This window comes from Zeus faber (assembly GCF_960531495.2).
Source record: "Zeus faber genome assembly, chromosome: 6".
Lineage (NCBI taxonomy): Eukaryota > Metazoa > Chordata > Actinopteri > Zeiformes > Zeidae > Zeus > Zeus faber.
The window spans coordinates 10,492,206-10,513,052 of record NC_137201.1 but is presented as its reverse complement, the minus strand read 5'-3'; the positions used below and the strand labels follow the sequence as shown (position 1 = coordinate 10,513,052).

General features: G+C 43.6%; 2 protein-coding genes across 2 annotated transcripts in view; both read left to right on the top strand.

The window, feature by feature from the left end:
• Positions 1–8,764: 8,764 nt before the first annotated feature.
• pskh1 (protein serine kinase H1) lies at positions 8,765–14,291 on the top strand (the record flags this gene model as incomplete). Its single annotated transcript, XM_080002676.1, has 3 exons — positions 8,765–8,833; positions 9,066–9,983; positions 13,974–14,291. The coding sequence occupies 3 exons, from the start codon at positions 8,765–8,767 to the stop codon at positions 14,289–14,291; spliced, it is 1,305 nt and encodes a 434-aa protein (XP_079858802.1).
• Positions 14,292–18,624: 4,333 nt separating this feature from the next.
• The window catches only part of mbtps1 (membrane-bound transcription factor peptidase, site 1), a 28,638-nt gene continuing 26,415 nt past the window's right edge, over positions 18,625–20,847 (top strand). Inside the window, exon 1 of the mRNA XM_080001904.1 lies at positions 18,625–18,765. The gene's annotated coding sequence lies outside the window, so the exon portion shown is untranslated. The remainder of the gene's footprint in view (positions 18,766–20,847) is intronic.

Sequence of the window (20,847 nt, the reverse complement as noted above, 5' to 3'; positions counted from 1 at the left end):
ACAAGCTCTGCCATTTTCCCTGACATAATTGTTATGCGAAACCCAAACGCAGTTCATCCGACAACCACTGGGGGGATGTTTGACTGTCATACAATTGCAAATTGGATGTGAAGCAGGCTTAAGAGGTGTAGACAAGGACTGGTTTCCATATGGAGGAGGACCCTTGTGCAGCTAGGAAGCCGAAAACACATCCAGACCGTCTGGAAAATGACTTCCTTGTTAGCTGACAATGATAGATGTGATGTCTGTGCTTGGATATCTGAGCTGTATTTTTTTGTTCTGCTCACACCTTATGTTGGGTTTACTTTAGATGCTAAGCCCATACACTGGAATATGGGTCGAGGATGGATAGGTCTGAAATTCGTTCCATTCCTCTTAGTTGCATTCTATTATTTATATATGATTATATATAATTATGTATGATTCAATTGGCCTTTTTTGGCCTTTAATTGAAAGAATATGAATCGAATCCTAGCTTCAAAGATGGATTCCTGGCAGATATCATTTATTAATCACAGGTATATATTTTTATCTATGTTTGACTATGCAGATGTGTGTGGTGTTAGTATGCGTGCATGTGTGAGTGAGTGAGTGTGTGTGTGTGTGTGTGTGTGTGTGTGTGTGCGCGCGTGTGTGTGTGTGCGTGCGCGTGTGTGTGCGCACTCTGAGGCTCTTAGCGTCGAGAACTCATGGACGAATGCAAAGCAACAGCGGCTCCGCTCATATATCAGCTCATATTATGATATACATATTTCATCACTTCACATGGATCCTCACTCATGTATTTTTCATGTCCCTCTTAAACCTGCCTGTCGTGACTGAGGTCGTATTAGAGGGAAAGACTCGGCCACTTGACACGCCCCTCATCAGCCGGTGTGACATTCGCGGAAGATATTCAGGACAAATAGATCCGCTTCTAATTGGGGAGTGTGAGACTATTTGTGTAGTGCGTGTGTCCTTGTACGTGATTTCGGGCCACACAATGCTGCAAAGAAGAGTCTAAAAACACTCCTAGAGAGTTAGACAGGTGGAAAATATCTATCTGGACAGGTGGATAATTTCTATCTATCCATGTATCTATCACCATTCATCCATGTTCTATCTCCTATACTAACATATAGCATAGTACACCAATTTAGTGTTTAGTATATCCAAAACCATAGTACGCTCAAAAGTATGGGAAAAGCACCAGGATGACATAGTATACCCAGTGAAATATTTTAGTGTGCAAACAGCAAAAATGTTTACACTGAGGCAATGTGCTGAAGGAAGTGGAGTAGTTTTTCCGCACATACTAAAGGATGCAAAATGATAGTACGACCATGTAGTATGTAGCAGGTAGTATGCCATTTTTGGTCACTGTCTTTCGGGGGTTGTGGGCTGCATACTAAGAGGCGTGGCTCTATTAAACTAAGGAGTGAAGCTTTTTGCTCTGCATGGACAAATACAGCGAGGCTTGAGTGCGGCCGCTCGACCATAGAAACCCAGCTCATGAAGCTCACTGCGAACAGTTCGAAAGTGGTGAGCACGGAAGCCTCGGGCGCGGGCACGGGCACGGGTGGAAGCGCCGTAGAAGCAAATATTCAAACGAGAACTTTGAAGGCCGAAGTGGAGAAGGGCTCCATGTGAACAGCAGTTGAACATGGGTCCGTCGGTCCTCAGAGTTGCTTCCAGAGGCCGTTTGGGACTCGGTTGTGGTGTCGCAACCGAGGACGGACCATTTTTAAGGCGCAACATGCGGCAGCACGCGGCGGTCCCATTCTGTGAGCGTGGGTGGCCGCATCGCTTGTGGGTTGAGCTGCTGTTGCTCCTAGAAGTTTTCACTTGACAAACTGATAGGTTGGAAAGGTGTGGTAAGGTGGAGATTGCATGGCTGTATGCTCGATTTTATGCACCTGTTAGTAAAGTGTGGCCGAAATAGTCAAACCCATTAATTAGAAGGGGTGTCCACATACTTTTGGCTATGTAGTGTATCAGGATTAAATGACATTGTCTCGACTGTGAACACGTTATCTTTTAAAGGTGACTGTTCCATAAAGTAATTGAATTGGCTATTAACTCAGACATGTTGGACCTTTTTTGTATTTCGGAGCAGATGGAACAAGTCCCACCACTCTGAGTGTGAAGTGATTTATGCCATCGTTTGGCGACTTAAACCACAAAGTCGAAAAGAACACACACACAGCCCATTTCTCTTTTGCTCATTTTGCAGTGGATCCGTTATCTATGACAACAGTGTGCAGTTATGCAGTGGTACCGGTACCACATCTGCCCCACCCCCCTCTCTCATTCTACAGTTTAATCCAGGTCAATGAAGCCATGCAGTAGACAACCCCCCTCTCTCTCTGTATTCCCACTCCTGCCTCTCCAGGGGAATCCCCCTGTTGCCACAGAGAGCGAGATGGAGGGAGATAAAGAATAGAGGGAGAGGAGGGGGGGGGGGCAGGGGGAGGCAGAGGGAGAGACAGAGAGGCACTAGAATAACAGTGTCCCAGAAGCCGGATATTTGACGCAAGGTTCTAAAGCTGCTTTTTTTCCTCCTCCAAAATCCTGACTTTACCTACAAATACGCACCGACATACACAGAAATACGCACACGCACACAGACTAGGGCGAGGCATCATCGGGAGAATAATGGAGCCAGAGACGGAGGCAAGTCAATCGGGCTTAGCAGTGCCCCTTCCTCCATATTGATTAATAATACAGCAGTCAGCAAATCCAAATTTAACAGATGATATTGATCTGCTGGGAGTTTGGGAGCGAGAGAGAGAGAGAGAGAGAGAGAGAGAGAGATAGAGAGAGCGAGAGAGAGGGATTGGCAGTGTGGAGTGATAAATAGATAGATAGATAGATAAGATCGACAGACAGATAGATAGATAGATAAATGGATGGATGGATGGATAGATAGATAGATAGATAGATAGATAGATAGATAGATAGATAGATAGATAGATAGATAGATAGATAGATAGATAGATAGATAGATAGATAGATAGATAGATGGGTGAGAGCTCAGAGGAGTGAGGATGCAGGGGAGCAGTGTCTGAGCGTTGCAGAGGAACGCACTCAGGAAGTGTCAATATATTTGAAGGGCTTAGACAAAGCATCTTAATAAGAGAAGGACAAAGCAAGATACATCATGATGATGACACGTAGCGTCCTGGAGTCACTCCGCTGACCTCAGCTGCACTGCAGAGACAACCGGAGAGGGGAGAGGCTCTCTCTTTCTCTCTCTCTTTCTCTCTTTCTCTCGCTCGCTCTCATTGACTCTCATCCCACCGTCTCACGTTCAGTCCTCCGTTTCCCCTGCCCGTTTGTCCACTTCTGAAACTTTTTCCTCCCTCCTGTCTCCGCCCCTGCCTCCCTCGTCCTCTCCTCTCTTCTCTCAAACCCCCACTTATCCACTATATTTCTGTCCGTCCGCTCTACCTGCCATTTATCATCCATTGTCCTCCTCTGTCGCCTCCCCCCATCTCCCCGGCTCGTTCTCACTCTCTCAATCTAATTCAAGGAGCTTTATTGGCATCATAAGATGAATTTCACTGTCTCCCTAACCCTGCACTCTCTCTCTCCCTTTGTGTGTGTGTGCGTGTGCGTGTGCGTGCGTGCCTGCGTGCGTGCGTGCGTGTGTGTGTGTGTGTGTTTATAGAAGATCTAGCACATTTTTCTTTCTCTCGCTAATCCCCCCACTTACAATGCCATCACCGGAAACTCTGCAGTGCCCCGTGCAAATGTACAAACTATGGACAGTCGACGACGAGTACACTACCATCCATCAACTCCATATTGAAGTCATGGCTGCTCATTCTTTAGCATCCATCAAGCAGTGGGGGGCTAGGCACTAGTCAGTTGTTTTACAATGTCGTCCACGCACAAAGTAGAAAAACGGTGGCCCTAATAGAAATGATAAAATTGTAGAATGCCTTGAAATTTGGGGTGGATAACGTAAAGCTCTCACAATGCTGTAGTGACACCATGTGGATGGCCTCTGTAAAAAGCACATGTGTACCAATACTAGTTATGTTCTGTGTAGTGGATCTGAGGACACACAGCCTCGGGGTTGATTCAAATTAGAATGGGAAAGCTTTTGTCAGCTGCATTGTTCACCTTGAAGGACACGAGGCAATCAGGGGTTGCACAATAAAACCTCTGTATCTGTATCACTTCACGTTCTGACAAAAATAGGAAATTGTGCAAGTTTGAACACATAAATATCACATAAAATCCGTACATGTGCTGTGTATGGTGTATACCTACTGTGTGGAGTAGGGTGGAAAGCAAAATGGTTATAACAAAGATATCGTAATTTCACTACATATATGTATGATCGTATCTATATGTATGTGACAAATAAACATCTTGAATTTTGTTTTAACCATTTTGTTGATATAAAATGTGCTAATAATATTAATAATACCAATACTACTACTACTACTACTAATAATAATAATTATTATTATTATTCAATTAATAAAGTAATGTAATCATTCAATACATATTTCTTATTATTTGTATTGTTATTATTGTTATTATTATTGTAAATAATAATGATAATAATAATAATAATAATAATAATAACAACTACTACTACTACTACTACTACTACTACTACTACTATAAATAATAATAATGATTCTACTACTACTTCTAATAATGATGATTAATATTGAATGAATAAATAATGTAATGTAATCATTCAATACATATTTATTAATAATAATAATTATAATACTACTAAAGTACTCCTCACTTAACGACCTACCGGTTTGATGACCGTTCGGTCTTAAAACCAGCTGTCTGAAGAGTCTGTATTGTATCAGGGTCAAGCATCTCATCACGCATCACCCTTTACTTACTATATATACTATATATAGTATATACACACTGTATACATCTCATCACCGTTTCAGTCTGTTTCATTCCCGCAGTCTGTCAGTATTAACTACACTAGCGTTCGCCATCGCAATGCCCCTTTACGGTGAATTAACATGGGTCTTCGCTTATCGACCAATTCACTGATCTGGTCCTAGGTCGCTCACGGTCGTTAAATGAGGAGAACCTCTACTTCTACGACTACTACTACTACTACTAATAATAATAATAATTATTATTCACTTAATATATAAAGTAATATAATCATTCAATACATAATTATTTGTATTGTATGCATATCTTCTACTACATATATGAATGAATGAAGAATCTTTAATTGTCACACAGCACACTACACACACACACACACACACACATGCACATGCTTTGGATGGTGGCCAGTGAAATGAGGCCTCTGCGTTTAACCATCCTTGGCTTGTCCTTCCTCCGGGGGCACAGCCAGGAGCAGTGGGCAGCATTCGTGGACGCGCGCCCATCGCTGGTCAAACAGGTGGAGGAAACCTGTCAGTGGGCAGCAATACACAGGGTCCAGTTTTTTTTTTTTTTGTTACAGTCATTATGGAAGAACTTGCCAATACTTAACGGTCCAGTTTAGACGTGTTTGGTGTGTTTTAAAGTTTCCCGGGTTCTCTGAAACGATGAGACGATTTTCGAAGTTTACTTTGAGGCAGCGTCTCCCCGGTCTGTCGTCTGGTTGCTCGTCTCGTTTCTTCAGTACTTGTTTTTAATATTGTGACTGTCCTTGAGGACTGGATTTTTGGACAATGGCTTCTTTATTGTGTTAGATTTTCAATGATATTTCTGTGGGCAATTACCATTGCAAGGCTTCTATTTTTCTGACGCCACCTTGGATTTTGAACTCCTCATTGAGTCGCACATCAGAGTTTATTCGAGGGACGCTCAATCGACATTTCAAGGATTATTTACTGTTCATTTTTTCATTAATCCAACAAAGTAATGTGGATTTAAAATATAAATCGAACAGATCTACTGACTTCTACCAGGTAAGAAGCCATATTAATACACATGTAAGTCAGTAGTTTGGTCATTTCTAAAGACTACACAGGGACCCATTCCAAGTCGCCCAATGGACACGGTCCAACTGGACATTCTCAATCGGAATCTGTACATTTATCATAAATAATATGATGTCATAAAGCGTCTCACTGTAAATCTCTTGTTCAATTTCAAACGGCAAGTGTGACGTGTCAGTTAACCTGAAATACAAAACATTTCGGGTCAAATTTGTTCCATTTTTTTACTAATATTTGCTCCGTATGCGGATCGATTTGGATGAAATTTAAACCGGAACATCATTGTTATATGGCGGTTATAAACGACACCTTAATCGCGTTTCTAACTTACGAGTTTCAGGTAGTTTCAGCCGGGTTTGGCATTTTTGGGACTGGCATACTGGCACGTCGCTCTTCAAATCGCTCAATTTCCGGGGTGGCTTTCTGCTAATATCTGCTCCGTGTGCCGAGTGATTTGGATGGAACTTCGACCACGAGGTCTTTTGTGACGGCACAACCGCGTTTGTGTCTTGTGCCGAGGTGTGTGCGTTGTCCTGATAGTTTTAGGCTTTCAAATTGGGTTATCTTGCCTCTTACGAAAACAATGAGGGGCTGCCTTACAATTACAACTTATTGCCACGCTACAATTATTACTTATTACTCCTTATTAGGAATAATAATAGAAATGAGAAGAAGAAGAAGAAGAAGAAGAAATAACGTATGGCAAAGGTACTAACAAATAATTCGACGTATCATTTGGGAAAATGTCACTTTTGTGCTTTAATGAAGAACGGCTGGAGGGTTGCTAGGGAACTTCTTGCCCGGTCTCCAGGAAGTGAGCTCACAGCGCTCGTGGGGGCTTCGTGGGGTCGTCCCGTGCCTTCGGCAGCCCCGGGGAAGGAAGAGCGAGGCCGAGGCGAGAGCACCGCGCACCCGAGCCGCTGGCGGGGCGTTTTTTTTTTTTCTTCCCCCCCTCCTCCTCCTCCTCCTCCCTCCCTCCCTCCCTCCCTCCCTGTCCTTTAAACGCTCCCTTGACACTTCGCGCAACTCCTTGGCAGCGGCGCTAACATGACGGTGCGCGCCGGAGGACCGCCACCGAAGAGCCGAGACGCCGAAGGGGCTTTTTAAAGTTGGAAGAAGTGCGAAAGAAAAATGGAGAGACCAGCTGAGTGAGTGAGTGAGTGAGTGAGTGGGTAAGGGAGGAGGGGAGGAGGGAGGGTGAGTGGGGTGAGGAGGCTGGGTTAGCCCGCCGCTAGCGGGTTAGCACGCTAACTTTCTACCAGAAAGTTTCCAAGGTGAGCTGATAAAAGTTCCTTCAACGCGCCGAAAAGTCCAGGTCGCTCCCCGTTCACTTTGGTGGGAAACGAGAGAACAAGGGTCCACTTTGTGGGGAAACTGCCAGACGCCTTCATAGATTTATGAAGGAAAAAAACACAGATGGAAGGGCCTGGATAACTTCTAATCTCAAGTAAAAGTTTGTTTTGATGGGGTGTTAGTAGTGGAATTCAGGGATCAGAATCTGTCTTTTGGGCCCAGCCTATTTACATATACAAAGGATTTTTCTTGTTCGTAGTTGGTGCATTGCCGTGCAGACAGACAAGTAGCATAAAAAAAAAGTGCTTAATCCTGCACCAGATACAGATGAATTAGAAGAAAGCCTATGAGAGGGAATAAGTGGCAGTAATAAGTATTGATTGTCTGATCCTTTGGATCTGAGGTTGGAGGTTTTAGATCCCTAGGTTTCTCAACCACACAGCAATGTGGAAGCTGGTGTTTTTGTGGCGGAACGTTTTAAACAGGTTTTTGCAGCGAAACGAGTGCAATTGTACTGAAAACAATACATTGAGTGAGGTGGCGTGGCTGAAAACATATTCCAGTTACGTGTAGATATTTGTTACACTGCAGTTAATCTAATGAAGAGCAATCCATGTTTTGTATTCTGACAGTATGTAAATCGACCCAAGAGCCCCAACTATAATCTATAATGTGGATGGAAGTTGCTTTTTTTCTTTAATTATGTTCTTATACCATTACTACACCACAGCTAAATGGTTTCTTTCGTATTTTAAGTTATAGACTTACAATTATTGCCGGAATTGGCCGCTGTGTTAATGTGCAATTCTGCAATGTGCCTTCTCTTTTTTTTTAGGTCGAACCTCACAGTGGTGAGCCTCTTTTTAAGGATGGATTTTTCTGCACGACGGATATAACTCTCTGCCTAATTCAAAGGAAAGAATTCCTAACGATGCCCTCTGTGGTTTCAGTTTAAATGAAACTCTGCATGGATCTTTACTATAGAGTCGGACACAACCCTATGTAGGGCTGTCTTGAGAAGCGCGATGTTCGTGGCACCCCGTTGCTTATTTTCCCCTTAATCGGTTCTTTTATTGGCTTCGGCTGCCATATGGACTGGATTTGTGCATTTTTACCACAAATCATCTGCATGCTGCAGCTTTCCTAATTGGATGCTATCATCATCTTCTGGTGACTGGGTTCACCCCAGTGAGGATGCTCCGTGTGCCAGGTGTACCACACACCTGTAATAGAACTTTGTAATAATAAACACTAACACTGTGAAATAAAGCGGTACAGTATGCGCTGAAGGGGTGACGACTCCCCAAAGTGCTGGCGAGCGCTCGATTGATGAACTCCTTGAGCTCAATTGCCCGTTACGTGTGCGACCTCCCTGCTCTTCTTTTGACGGGAGCGGGCGTAATCCGTTCTCTTCATGAACCCTCCGTCTGACTCTGGGTACGGCCTGGATGTTGGTTGCCCCGTCTTGGGTCCTCTGTTGCGGTGATGTGGCAGGGCTGCTGGGGGCCTGTGTGGCTGGCTAGGCAGCAGCCTGAGGTGATGTGATGGGGTGCAAGAACAGCAAGGTCCTCCCTGAACCTCCAGGGGATGTTCATCTGGACCTGGTCAAAAAGGTCAGTGGGACACTTACTATTTGTCGTAATGGCATTCTCGCTGCCAACCCTGCTAATGATTTTTGAGAAAGGTCATGAGCATAATAGACTTACCCTTTCCAGCCAGAAACAGGTAAATAAATGTAACATGCCAGTAATTGGGTAGTGAATACAATGAATATTTATATAACTTTTACATGCGCAGACCTGTACTTTAAAAAAGAAATGTGTGAATTGTGAATTTATTTTCCAGGTGGACCTTCCCCAACCCTCACAGACGGACATCTACAAACATTTCATACGAGGGGATGGTACGGGAAGCAAGGTGGGTGGTGGAGGGGGAGGCGACAAGGCAGACTCCCCCTCCCCCTCTCAGGCCCAGGCGCAAGCTACCGCGTCTGCCATCTCCGCTCAACCCCCCAAGAACCAGCCCGAATCGGCCGACCCCCAGCGGAAGAAAGTGGCCAAGTACCGCGCCAAATTCGACCCGCGGGTCACGGCTAAGTACGACATCAAGGCCCTGATCGGCCGCGGCAGCTTCAGCCGGGTGGTGCGGGTGGAGCACAAGAGCACGCGTCAGCCATACGCCATCAAGATGATTGAGACCCGCTACCGCGAGGGCCGCGAAGTCTGTGAGTCGGAGCTGTGCGTCCTGCGGCGCGTGCGCCACGCTAACATCATCCAGCTGATGGAGGTGTTCGAGACGGCTGAGCGCGTCTACATGGTGATGGAGTTGGCCACCGGCGGCGAGCTGTTTGACCGCATCATCGCCCGCGGCTCCTTCACGGAGCGCGACGCCACACGGGTGCTGCAGATGGTGCTGGACGGCGTCAAGTACCTGCACACGCTGGGCATCACGCACCGCGATCTGAAGCCCGAGAACCTGCTCTACTACCACCCGGGAGCCGACTCCAAGATCATCATCACCGACTTTGGCTTGGCCAGCAGCCGCAAGAAGGGCGACGAGTGCCTGATGAAGACTACATGTGGCACGCCCGAGTATATCGCCCCCGAAATCCTGGTTCGGAAGCCCTACACCAACGCCGTGGACATGTGGGCGCTGGGCGTGATCTCCTACATCCTGCTGAGTGGAACCATGCCCTTCGAGGACGACAACCGCATGCGGCTCTACCGGCAGATCCTCAAGGGGAAGTACAGCTTCTCCGCAGAGGTGAGGAGCCGTGTTTCCTCACACTTATTACCCCACAGTTATTAGGGCTGAAAGAACGTACAAATATTCCAAAAATATGCATTATTCTGGAATTGCTATTTGATTTTTACAAATGAATAAATGATTATAAATGTTTTGGCTAACGTTTGCAAATCAAATAACATGTGATGAGCAATAAAGCTGAATATAAGTTCATCCGGTTTGTTGCACAGTGAACCCACATTAGAGAGAAATATTCCCGGTAACGGTGTGCCAAGTCCGCGTCGGCGGAGATGCACAAGCGCACCAGCGCGTTCCCCTCTCCTCCGGCGTTTCACTGTGTGTACAAGGGAGAGTGCACGTTTGACCAGAATGTCCAGTAATTCCACAGATGTGGCGATGAAGAAAGGAAATAAACCTGGCCATCACCGACGGAATGTCCTCTAGTGCAGAGGTTCCTAAACACTGGCTCGCAGATTGTGCTGGGCCGGGGGGCATTTGCCACCGGGCCATGAGAATGCGGGCGGGATTTTTTTCAGGATTGGTTCCTCAGCGGAGCAGCTGCAGGAAACGGAGTAAATTAAATACACCTTGAGTATTTATTTCCTTTGTTTGGAGAACATATCCCTCTGATTGGAGCTGCAGGACTGTGCATAACCCCCCCCCCCCCACCCCGCAGTACTACATTTTAGTATTAAAAATTGGAATATATTGATTTATGAAAAATAATAAAGCATACAAATTTGAATGGGATTATAGAGGAATATCGGCAGTCCTAACACTTATTTATTCACTGCCTTGAACATGAAATCTAGGGAAACTGCTCCCATGTTTGGAATACATTCCTCACAACGGCGGTGTGAGGGGGGCCTTATGGTGTCATCCTGGTAATGTCAGGCACATGCACAACTTTATGCCCCATAAAAGCGAACTCTCACAGCCTCTCAGCTGACATCCATAACTGTTCCACACAGCCCCACCCCCTTCACTGTTCTCCACCCACTCCCAATTTATTTGTCCTCTCCACTGAGTCAATATTCCCTCCCTTGGAGTGTGTGCTGGTGGATAATAATTTATGCTCTATCTGCGTATCTAGTTGAAGGAATGCTGAGTCGCTGTTTTCCTTTGTTTCACAGTGTGGGATGTTTATGGTGCCAGGGAGCTTTGTAAAGCGCCCCGTGGTCGCTGTTTGCCCCACATACTGTCTCGCCACGGCTCGACAATTTCGTAGTATTGAAAATGTGCCGTGCTTACTTCATGTCCTGTATCAAGGGAACTGTTTGGCCTATATTTCAGGCCAGGTGGGCAGGTGGTTACATAGAACCATTTGGAGCTCAATTTAGTCACAATGACTAATAAATAATGAGCTTTCGAAAAGGCCGTTTTTGGAAAATACCTCCCACCGAGAGGCCAACGTTTACTTCATTCTTTAAAAAAAAATAAAAATAAAAAAATTCAAGAGATTTGTAGAATTCAGCAGTCACATGGCACCCACAAACAGGCTTGTCATTACTCAACCTAATGAGAATTCTGGTTATGAAAAGCAAAAAAGTAGATTGAAGGAACTGAGCATTCTGTGGAAGAAAAGCAACAAAGGCCTTGGTAGATCAGAGGCTGGACGCCAGGTGTGGACCAGTGTAGGTGCACATGCGTGGTGAACCAGTCCCCGCAGGCCTCACATATAAGAAACAGGCCAGGGCGCCTGCTGTGCCCATATTAGGTTAGCTTTGAATTTGGTCCTTATGGTAGTGAGACACAGTTGCAATTTGAATAAGTAAATAATTATTGTTTTCAATGACACAATAATTCACTGTAATTCTCACACTGGTATTGAAATTGGGTTCTAAAGAGTTTTTCGGTCATAGATGTTCGTCAAATGTTAGGCGTCAAATGCTGTTTGACTTGGCCAATCAGAGTTAAGTTTTTTTGTTTTACGACTGGATGATTTATCTCTTCCCTCGGAGCAATCGCAAACAGACCAGTAACTCGTCTTGGGATCTCAACCTGTAAGATTATGCGGTTAAAGCGAGTCGGGCTGATGTGGCGCCAACTGGAATAAGCTTGTTTTGGGGACACCTCTTTATGCCGGTGATAAATAATGTTCAGATTTACAATTGTGGCGTAAAAACTAATCATGCCTTGAGAATATTATAGCGGTTGCTGGGGGGGTATGTGTATATCTGAGTGCTGTATATGTGTCCTATGTGTTTGGCCTACACTGATGATTTACTGTGTGTGTGTGTGTGTGTGTGTGTGTGTGTGTGTGTGTGTGTGTGTGTGTGTGTGTGTGTGTGTGTGTGTGTGTGTGTGTGTGTGTGTGTGTGTGTGTGTGTGTGTGTGCGTGCGTGCGTGCGTGCGTGCATGCAGTAGTCGTTTACTGGAAGATTGAAAACCCAGCTGCTCACAAATCAGGGAATTGCATATCAGAGTGTGTGTGTGTGTGTGTGTCCGTCCTTGTCCTCTCTTCTGGCAGTAGGTCGAATCACACTCAGTTTGTTGGATCCAAGGTGGTGATCCACGTTTCAAAAATAGTGTGGAGAGCAGTTTATTAGGGGCTTCTTTCCCCCCTTTTTTGTAGCCCTGATTTAAATTTCACGAAACAATACTTGACCAATACTTGAATACAACGACCTGTGGACACTGCCCCACAAATCATAACAATACGAATGCTGGTCGACCAGGAGGACTCCCGTTAAAATGGTGTGGAGTGGCCAAAATAGATCTCGATGATGTTCGCGCCTCACGCCTCTGTGACCTGTCTGACTCTCTGCCGCCCCCTTGTGTCCCCTCTGCCTCAGTACATGTAAATGTGTTTTCCAGCAACAACATCTGTGCAATTACTGGCGCTTCCCGTGGGGTTTTAAAGTTACATTTTTTTTTTATCTGACCTTCGTATTCCCTTTTCTCAGGACATGATATCAAACTATGTGCTGTATCTCATTGAGTGTATCTATAGCTTTTCATATTTGAAAGTACACTGCAGAATCAGATTTTAAGCAGGTGTCGGGTTGGGTATCAAATTTGATAGTTCTATTGCACTGACTGAATTTCATTCAGCGGATAGGATATTGTAAAAATTCAGTGACATTCAACGTCATATTACCTCTGTAGCACATGGCTTCGGCAACAAAATGTTTTTTATACATATATATATGTATAAAATTATAATATACTAAAAAAACAAAAAAAACACATGTCACCAATGTCATTCACGATCGATGGAGTCGATCTCACCATAAATGGACCCAAGCCTAATAGAAAAATAAATGAATTTTATATATATATATATATATATATATATATATATATATATATATATATATATATATATATATATATATATGTATATATGTATGTATATATATATATATATGTATATATATATATATATGTATATATATATATATATATGTATGTATATATATATATATATGTATATATATATATATATGTATATATATATATATATATGTATATATATATATATGTATATATATATATATGTATATATATATATATGTATATATATATATATATGTATATATATATATATATATGTATATGTATATATGTGTATATATATATATATATATATGTGTGTATATATATATATATATATACAGCACAAACTAATTTTGCACGATCGCCAATGGTCTGTGTGTGTGTGTGTGTGTGTGTGTGTGTGTGTGTGCTTGTGTGTGCTTGTGTGTGCAGAATGCATACAGAACTTTTATTTTTTTTTTTAAGTTTGTAAATTCTATTTAAATAATTTATTATACAAATTGAGAAACAATGAATTTAACCTTGATTATGGAATTTTAGGTGATTCAAAATGTTTTTTGTTTGGGGAAAATAAAGCAAGAAAACTAGGGTTACACTCAAGATAACCGGTCCCAAGAAAATGAGATGAATGTTGATGAAATCACAATATCTGTACTTGAAATCCACTGTCCAGCCCTGAGCAGACCACAAGTTTCAGTCGTCTCACCTTGGATTCTTCTCTCCCTCTAGCCGTGGCCCAGCGTGTCCAACCTGGCCAAGGACTTTGTGGACCGCGTGCTGACTGTGGACCCCAGCGAGCGGCTGACGGCCGGCCAGGCCCTCAAGCACCCCTGGGTCGTGAGTATGGCCGCCTCCTCCTCCATGAAGAACCTGCAGCGCTCCATCTCCCAGAACCTCCTGAAGAGGGCTTCCTCGCGCTGCCACAGCACCAAGTCGGCGCAGTCCACGCGCTCCAGCCGCTCCACCAAGTCCAACAAGGCCCGGCGGGCGCGAGAGAAGGAGCTCCGCGAACTCAACCGCCGCTACCAGCAGCAGTACAATGGCTAAGGTTTTTGCGAGAGCAATACAACGTCCCCCCCCCCCCCCCCCCCCCCCCCCCCCCAAATAAAAAACTAGTTTCAACCGGCCCGACTTAAAGTTGTGGCCGGCGCTCCACACCTACTTGAGAAAGTTGGACTGGGGTCGTCCAGCAACGGCAGAAATAGGTGGCAAATGTTGCTGAAAGGCAAAGGTACAACACAGGTAGACCACGGCCGCAACCTCCACTTCATAAAGACGGTGTCATGGCCGACGGGGGCCTGGTGGTGAGAGACCCGTGAAATTCCAAAGACACGACAGTGGAGTTCCTCCGCGTGTTCCTCTCATCCCCACCTCTGGCCAAAGAGGACGCTCTCCACTCCACGCACGCGACTCCTCCTCCACTCCCTGTGTCACTCCATATTTATTTATTATTGTAGCCGTGATGCTTTGGTCTCCATTCAAATGGTCACTGGATGATGACCAGACACATTGATCTGTTGAACAGAATTCTGGGTAACTGGGGTTTTTCTATGAAGACGAAGAAGAAAGAAAACAAAAAAAGAGGATGCCTTAAATGAAGGGGGTGGGGGGGGGGGGGGCTGCTCATTATTAATTCTTTCTTTGTTTTTTTGTTTTTTTTCTTTTTACTTTAATGTTTTCGAAAATTGCTGTGAATTTATTATTGTGTTGAGGGAGGAAGCGGGCAACTGAGCGCACTGCGAAACAAACAAACAAAAAAAAAACCAGCGTGTCGTCGAAGGGCCAAACATGAAACGATCATAGTCATGTCTAAACTTGTGTGATCTCGCCATTTTCGCGCCATTGAAAATGCCAGCGCTTAGAGATGTCAAAAGATTGTGAAGCTCCGTTTTCTTTCTTTCTTTTTTTTTTTTTTTTTTTTAATCCGTTTCTTTTCTTTGAAGGCTGAGTTTGAGGCGTTTTTTTTTTTTCATCTCGAATGCATTTCACCGAACGGAGCGACGTCCTCCGCTCGGCTGAAGGGTCAGTGACTAATACGGTTTCCTCAACCCTTTCTGCGGTACAGAAGCATAAGCGGTTTGGTTCATCCTTCTGGTTTTTTCAAGGTGGCGGTATTATTATTGTTGTTGTTGTTGTTGTTATTATTCCTGATACACTTTACCACGACCCCCGGTTGTTTTTAATGGGAATTCAAAGAAATGCATCTTGGTTCTAGGAACAGTCTCCAAGGATGAGCAGCCTATGGTTGCATTGTGACTCTGATTTGCATGTAGAAAACACTCCTAGTGGGTGGAGACTCAGAATTAAGGACCAAAGTATAAAGCCATAGATATGAAGCACTATTAAAAAAAACAAGATTGATATTCACAAAAATATCAGTCTAATAATTGAGCCTATTTTATTGATTCTTTTTAAGGAATTTCCCAACGATTCTGTTGACGTCACAACGTCTCGGTGCACGTGAAAATCTGATTTTGTGCCTCGGCTCTAAAAATAAACACAACTTTTTTTTTTTTTTTTTTTTTTTTTTTTCCTTTCTTTTCTTTCACTCTGAATGATCCTCTCACCCAACGCCCGTCTTAAGTGGATTTTAAACGCTGGATTCGAGATCCGCTCCGAAAAGCCACCCCCCCTGCACCAGCGCTCCGCTTCAAAACATACAGTACGCCTGAGGTTGGAAATTTGGGAGAAAGGGCCTGGCCATATTTGTTTTGGTCACTGGTTTTCCTGTTATGTTGCAAAGCACTTCCTGAGAGAGGTCAAACTGAGATTACTTTTGGGGGGAAAAAAGAAAGAGAGAGGGGGAAAAAAAAAAAAGCACACACACACACACACACACACACACACACGCACGCTTCACAGTGGCTGGATCTTGGAAGTGCTGTCACTGTTTTGACAAGTTCATTACGAGTCCGGGCTCCGTGACCGCCGGGGCTTTTTTCGGTTCTCCCTACGTGCCGCTTTGTCCCTCACTCGCAGTCGTCTCATGTGGTCTTTGCAGACGCGTACGAGCAGTTTGCTGTGAGTTGTGATCCGCCCGGGAATTTGTAAAGCACTTCCTTTTTTATTTTTGTGAACATTTTTTTTTTTTTTTTTTTTGAAAAAGGATACTGGAAATCGAACCGAGCCACATCAACTGACCTCATTTTTCCTTTTTATGTCGGAAAATGATTATAGTTTTTATTTTTTGCTTATTCTGGAATGCTCTTTCACTGTCCCTGACAATATTCTAGACACAAGTTAAAAATGCTGTATTCTTCTCTCTAGGTGGAATATTTTCTGCCCTCTTTCTCACTACTTTGCTGTCAGTCTCACTTCATTTTGTGGTTGCATTCGGGGCGGTAGGGAAGGAAAGTGTAATTTGAACGGCTTTTAATACAGGCTGTCTGCAGGTGCTTAAAATGTCTTGAAATCAACTTGACAAATATTAGGCCTTGAAAGTCATGCAATACTCTTACGTCTGAATTTGCGTAATTTCAACATGAACATATTGGAGCGGTTTTCACAGACAGGGTTTAATCTAAATCAGGACTAAATGAATCCTACTGAAATGAATCCAGAATTTAAAAATGCCATTCTGGGATGTTGCTTCATTCAGGATGAATGAGTTGTAGACCAGGAAGTCCTAGACTGAGGTAATGAAGGACTGGTCAGCTCCTTCTGTCTGCTCCTGGTGCAAATAATCCATTTCCTCCCTCAGGGTTGGACCTGGACGCCCACATCCATTAATACAAAAACACACCTGCCTCTCGTCCAGGTTTAAGTTAAGCCTTCACTTATACCTAGATGATCTCTAATCTTCCTTCTGGAAGTCTGATTTCTTTTTAAACCCAGACTAAGGCAAGCCTGAGACTATTTTAAACCATGAGTGAGAGGCCATTTCAGTGAGTCCGGATTAAAAGTGTGATTCAGTCGAAGATCGGGCTTAATCTGTGTCCACCAAACCGCCCCTTTATCATAGTCTGATTTATCCATTTATTTATTTTTGTCAAAATGAGTCAGGTTCTTCTGCATCAGTCAACATGTCTTATAAGGAGAGATTACTTAGTCCAAAAATCAGTGTTGTTAATCAATCTTGTTAAAATTAGTCTTAAAGAATTAAATGGGTCTGTTCAATACCTGCCGACACCCTGTGATATACACTTAACTATTTAAGTATGACCACAGTACTCTGCCTGTACTTCACTTATACATTCAGCAAATCATCCATTTTAAGTGAATTTAAAATTGAGTTAAAGCTCAATTCGTGACAGATAAAAACATTTATAGAACGTACTGATTTAATTTTTTAAATATTTTGTAATTGTCCGAATATAAAGGGAGAAGAAAAAATAATGCTGCGTCAATAGTTGGGATTCCCAATGTTGAGAATCTAGCCTATACCAACAAATTACCAATTAGTATTTTTTTTTTTAGCAATTTTGCAAAATGTAAATGCATTTGTACATTTGTTTCCTTTCAATTTTTTTGTTTTATATATTCATGTGATTCTTGTTGTTTTTATTGTGTACATGTCCTCGTCCTAAATGAAGTAGCCAACAGAACACTGTTACCTAGATACAGTTGTTGTTTTTTTATCGTGTGTCCATCTAAACTAATAACCTTGATCCTTTAACCATTAACTTGATTTTAGTTCATTCCATTACTTCTTTGATGTGTGAACTGGCAAAGCCCGTGTTGTATGAAGATGTGCCAATAAAACAAACTCAAATGTTAACTAGTCTCGTGCCCTTCATGGTGTTGTTCTGTTCCCTGTGCTGGTGTGTGGTTAGGGTGATTTCTCAACGGAGGCTTCATTTTTCCCTCACAATGGCGGCGTCCTACTTCACCTCTGGGAACGGATGGAATTATTGTCTTTACCGCCATTGTCACTCACAGTATGGCCATTGGGGATGGAAACTATTATACAAGTTAAATGGTTATTTGATTTGTAAAGGCATCATTTCCCTTTATGTGTCCTCTAAATGAGCCCGTTGGACTCGTTACACTCCATGATCTGAACAACCATTCCCACGGAGGTCAGAGTCGTGGCGCCCTCTGTCGGCCAAACCTCTGCACTGCTCCCGCGAACTGGATTGGATTTGTGGCGGACGCTATGGTTGCCAGGTTTGTCCAAAAGCGTCATTCTGCGCTTAAAAAAAAAAAATAAATAAAAAAATGGGGTGGGCGGTGCTAGCTGAGCTCTGCTACAGCAACGAGGCGACGTTTTGATTTGAGAGCCAACGAACTGACACGGTGTCCTTTTGTTGTTTGTTTTGTTTGTTTGTTTGTTTTGTTTGTTTTTGTTTAACCAATTCAATCGATGAAAGTGTCCAAACGAATTCCCCGATTCCGGAGGATGGGTAAAACAGATCTGGCAACCCGGGGGTCTCGCAGACGTCAGTGCTGTACGGCTCAGTTTGCCGCTGCGAGCTTTTTGTTCTGTGGGTGTTAAAAGTGCAGATTTGCCGGGGGAGCGCATCTCGCACGGACGGTAACAACACACACGGGCACAGATATATCGTGGGACCCAATCGACTGGGTGAGTATGAACGGTGAATCGGCCACTGCAGCCCGCCACGCCAGATGAAACGCTAGCTAGCGCGCTAACGCTGCGCATGGGATGAGCAGGATCTGCATTAGCACGCTGCGTTGTTTACATTATTTTCGCACATTTAACACGCTGTCTGCGGCTGTCGCGGTTGTGGGATCAACGTCAACGCGAGCGTTTAAGTGGACGGTTCGTTTTCATCAAAGGCCATTGCGATTAACGAAGTGATTGTCGCACTGTCATCGTATAAGCCCGTACTAGTGTAATAACACACGTCCGCCTTACAAAGAAGTGCCAGTTGTTTGCATTGAACATCAGAACACATCTTTTTGGAGACATATAGTCAATTTTCCTCGGCTCAACGGATGGAAACCTGCCAAATCCACATTCTGTTCGTTCTAACACCCTCAGATTGGCTTAAAAAATCTCTTGACATTTGGATGAAAACATTATTATGATTATCGAACGTAACGATTTTGCAAAAAGCCTCGATTAGGCGATTATATAAATGTATGAGTTGACCAAGTCAGACTAGCCACACGGAGGTGTTCTGTGTATTTTGTCAGTTTGATAAAGTTTTGTTTGTTGATAAAGATTTCAGAGCTTTAACATCAGTATGTCTGTGTTTTTACCCCTGACATACTGAGTTACTTTTTTACGTCATCGTTTTATCTATCTATCTATCTATCTATCTATCTGCCTGATTATATTCATACTGAAACGCATACAGAATGAAACCTAAGCATATAATATAATAACCCAAGGCGCTGTTTATCTCTATCCAAAACACCAACCCATAAGCCCAGAGCCTGTGAAACCATATTTGATCTCTGTCTTTGGTCTTTTTCTTCCTGATTGGAGGTGGTGTAAAGCTACTAATCTTTGCAGCAGCCCCCTGGCGTCTTCTCTCATCATTTTGCGGCTTGGTGTCTTGTTGACACAAGTGGTCACAGTTTCTCCTTTACAGCCCTGCCCTTACCAGTAAGACTGTTTTACAGTCCGGGTCCTAAACCAGTAGTCAGTAGCTCCATTGCTGTTCAGGCAGGAACCTGTTTTTTCTGCGTTTTCTTTTGTACCTTTTCTAATTCTGGTATGTCTGTATCATGGCAAAAAAACAAACCAATCACTGTTTGATGTCATGTACAGAATGTCCAATTAGCAGCTATATAGTTATTTTTGTCCCATCTGTCGATAAAGACCAAGAATCTGACGGCGAATACAAACTAAAACTATACTAGTGTCATGACAACTGGAAACGCTGGAACACACACACACATACACACATGTAACTGAACATTAAACACTGGAACATGTTGCATATGTGCTCTGTTCAGCCACGCAGCTTTGCAGTCAAGCCAAATTAACATTCAATTTGTGCTGGGAGGCTCAAAGACGCAACCTAATCCCTGGACTGGCCTCTAAACGAGCTTGTGTGGAACAATGCCAGCAAGCATATATCCATTTTCCTTAAATTTATGTAGGCTATATAGGTGCCTTCCCAACGGTTATATGAAAGATAGCCACTGCATGGCTTAAAGCTCTTGGATTTGGATTACATAAATCTTGGTTTCACACCCAATATGGACCCGCCTACTACAAGTGAGCTTTCTCTATATCCTTCTTTGTTGTTGCTGCGCCTCCAAAGTGTGTGTGTGTGTGTGTGTGTGTGTGTGTGTGTGTGTGTGTGTGTGTGTGTGTGTGTGTGTGTGTGTGTGTGTGTGTGTGTGTGTGTGTGTGTGTGTGTGTGTGTGTGTTCGTTCTACTTGTAGTCCTCGGGCTCTGAAAATCGGCTTCTTATCTCACCAAGCTTTGCCTGAGAAAGGGGTGGGAGTCTAGGGATGGAGGTATGGGCAGGGAGGGGGGTGGGAGTCCAGACTTCAAACATCTAAACCGAGGAACCCCCTGAAGCCGTCTGCCCAGCAGGTTGGTCGAAACCACCAGTCTGCCTCCCTTTTCTTTATTGTAGGATGGATTTTAGTGTACCAAGTAGGGCTATATATTTCGGAAACAATCATTGGCATTGTGAATAGTATGACCAAGCAGGTAGAGGCGTTCAAAACAGCTACAACAGTC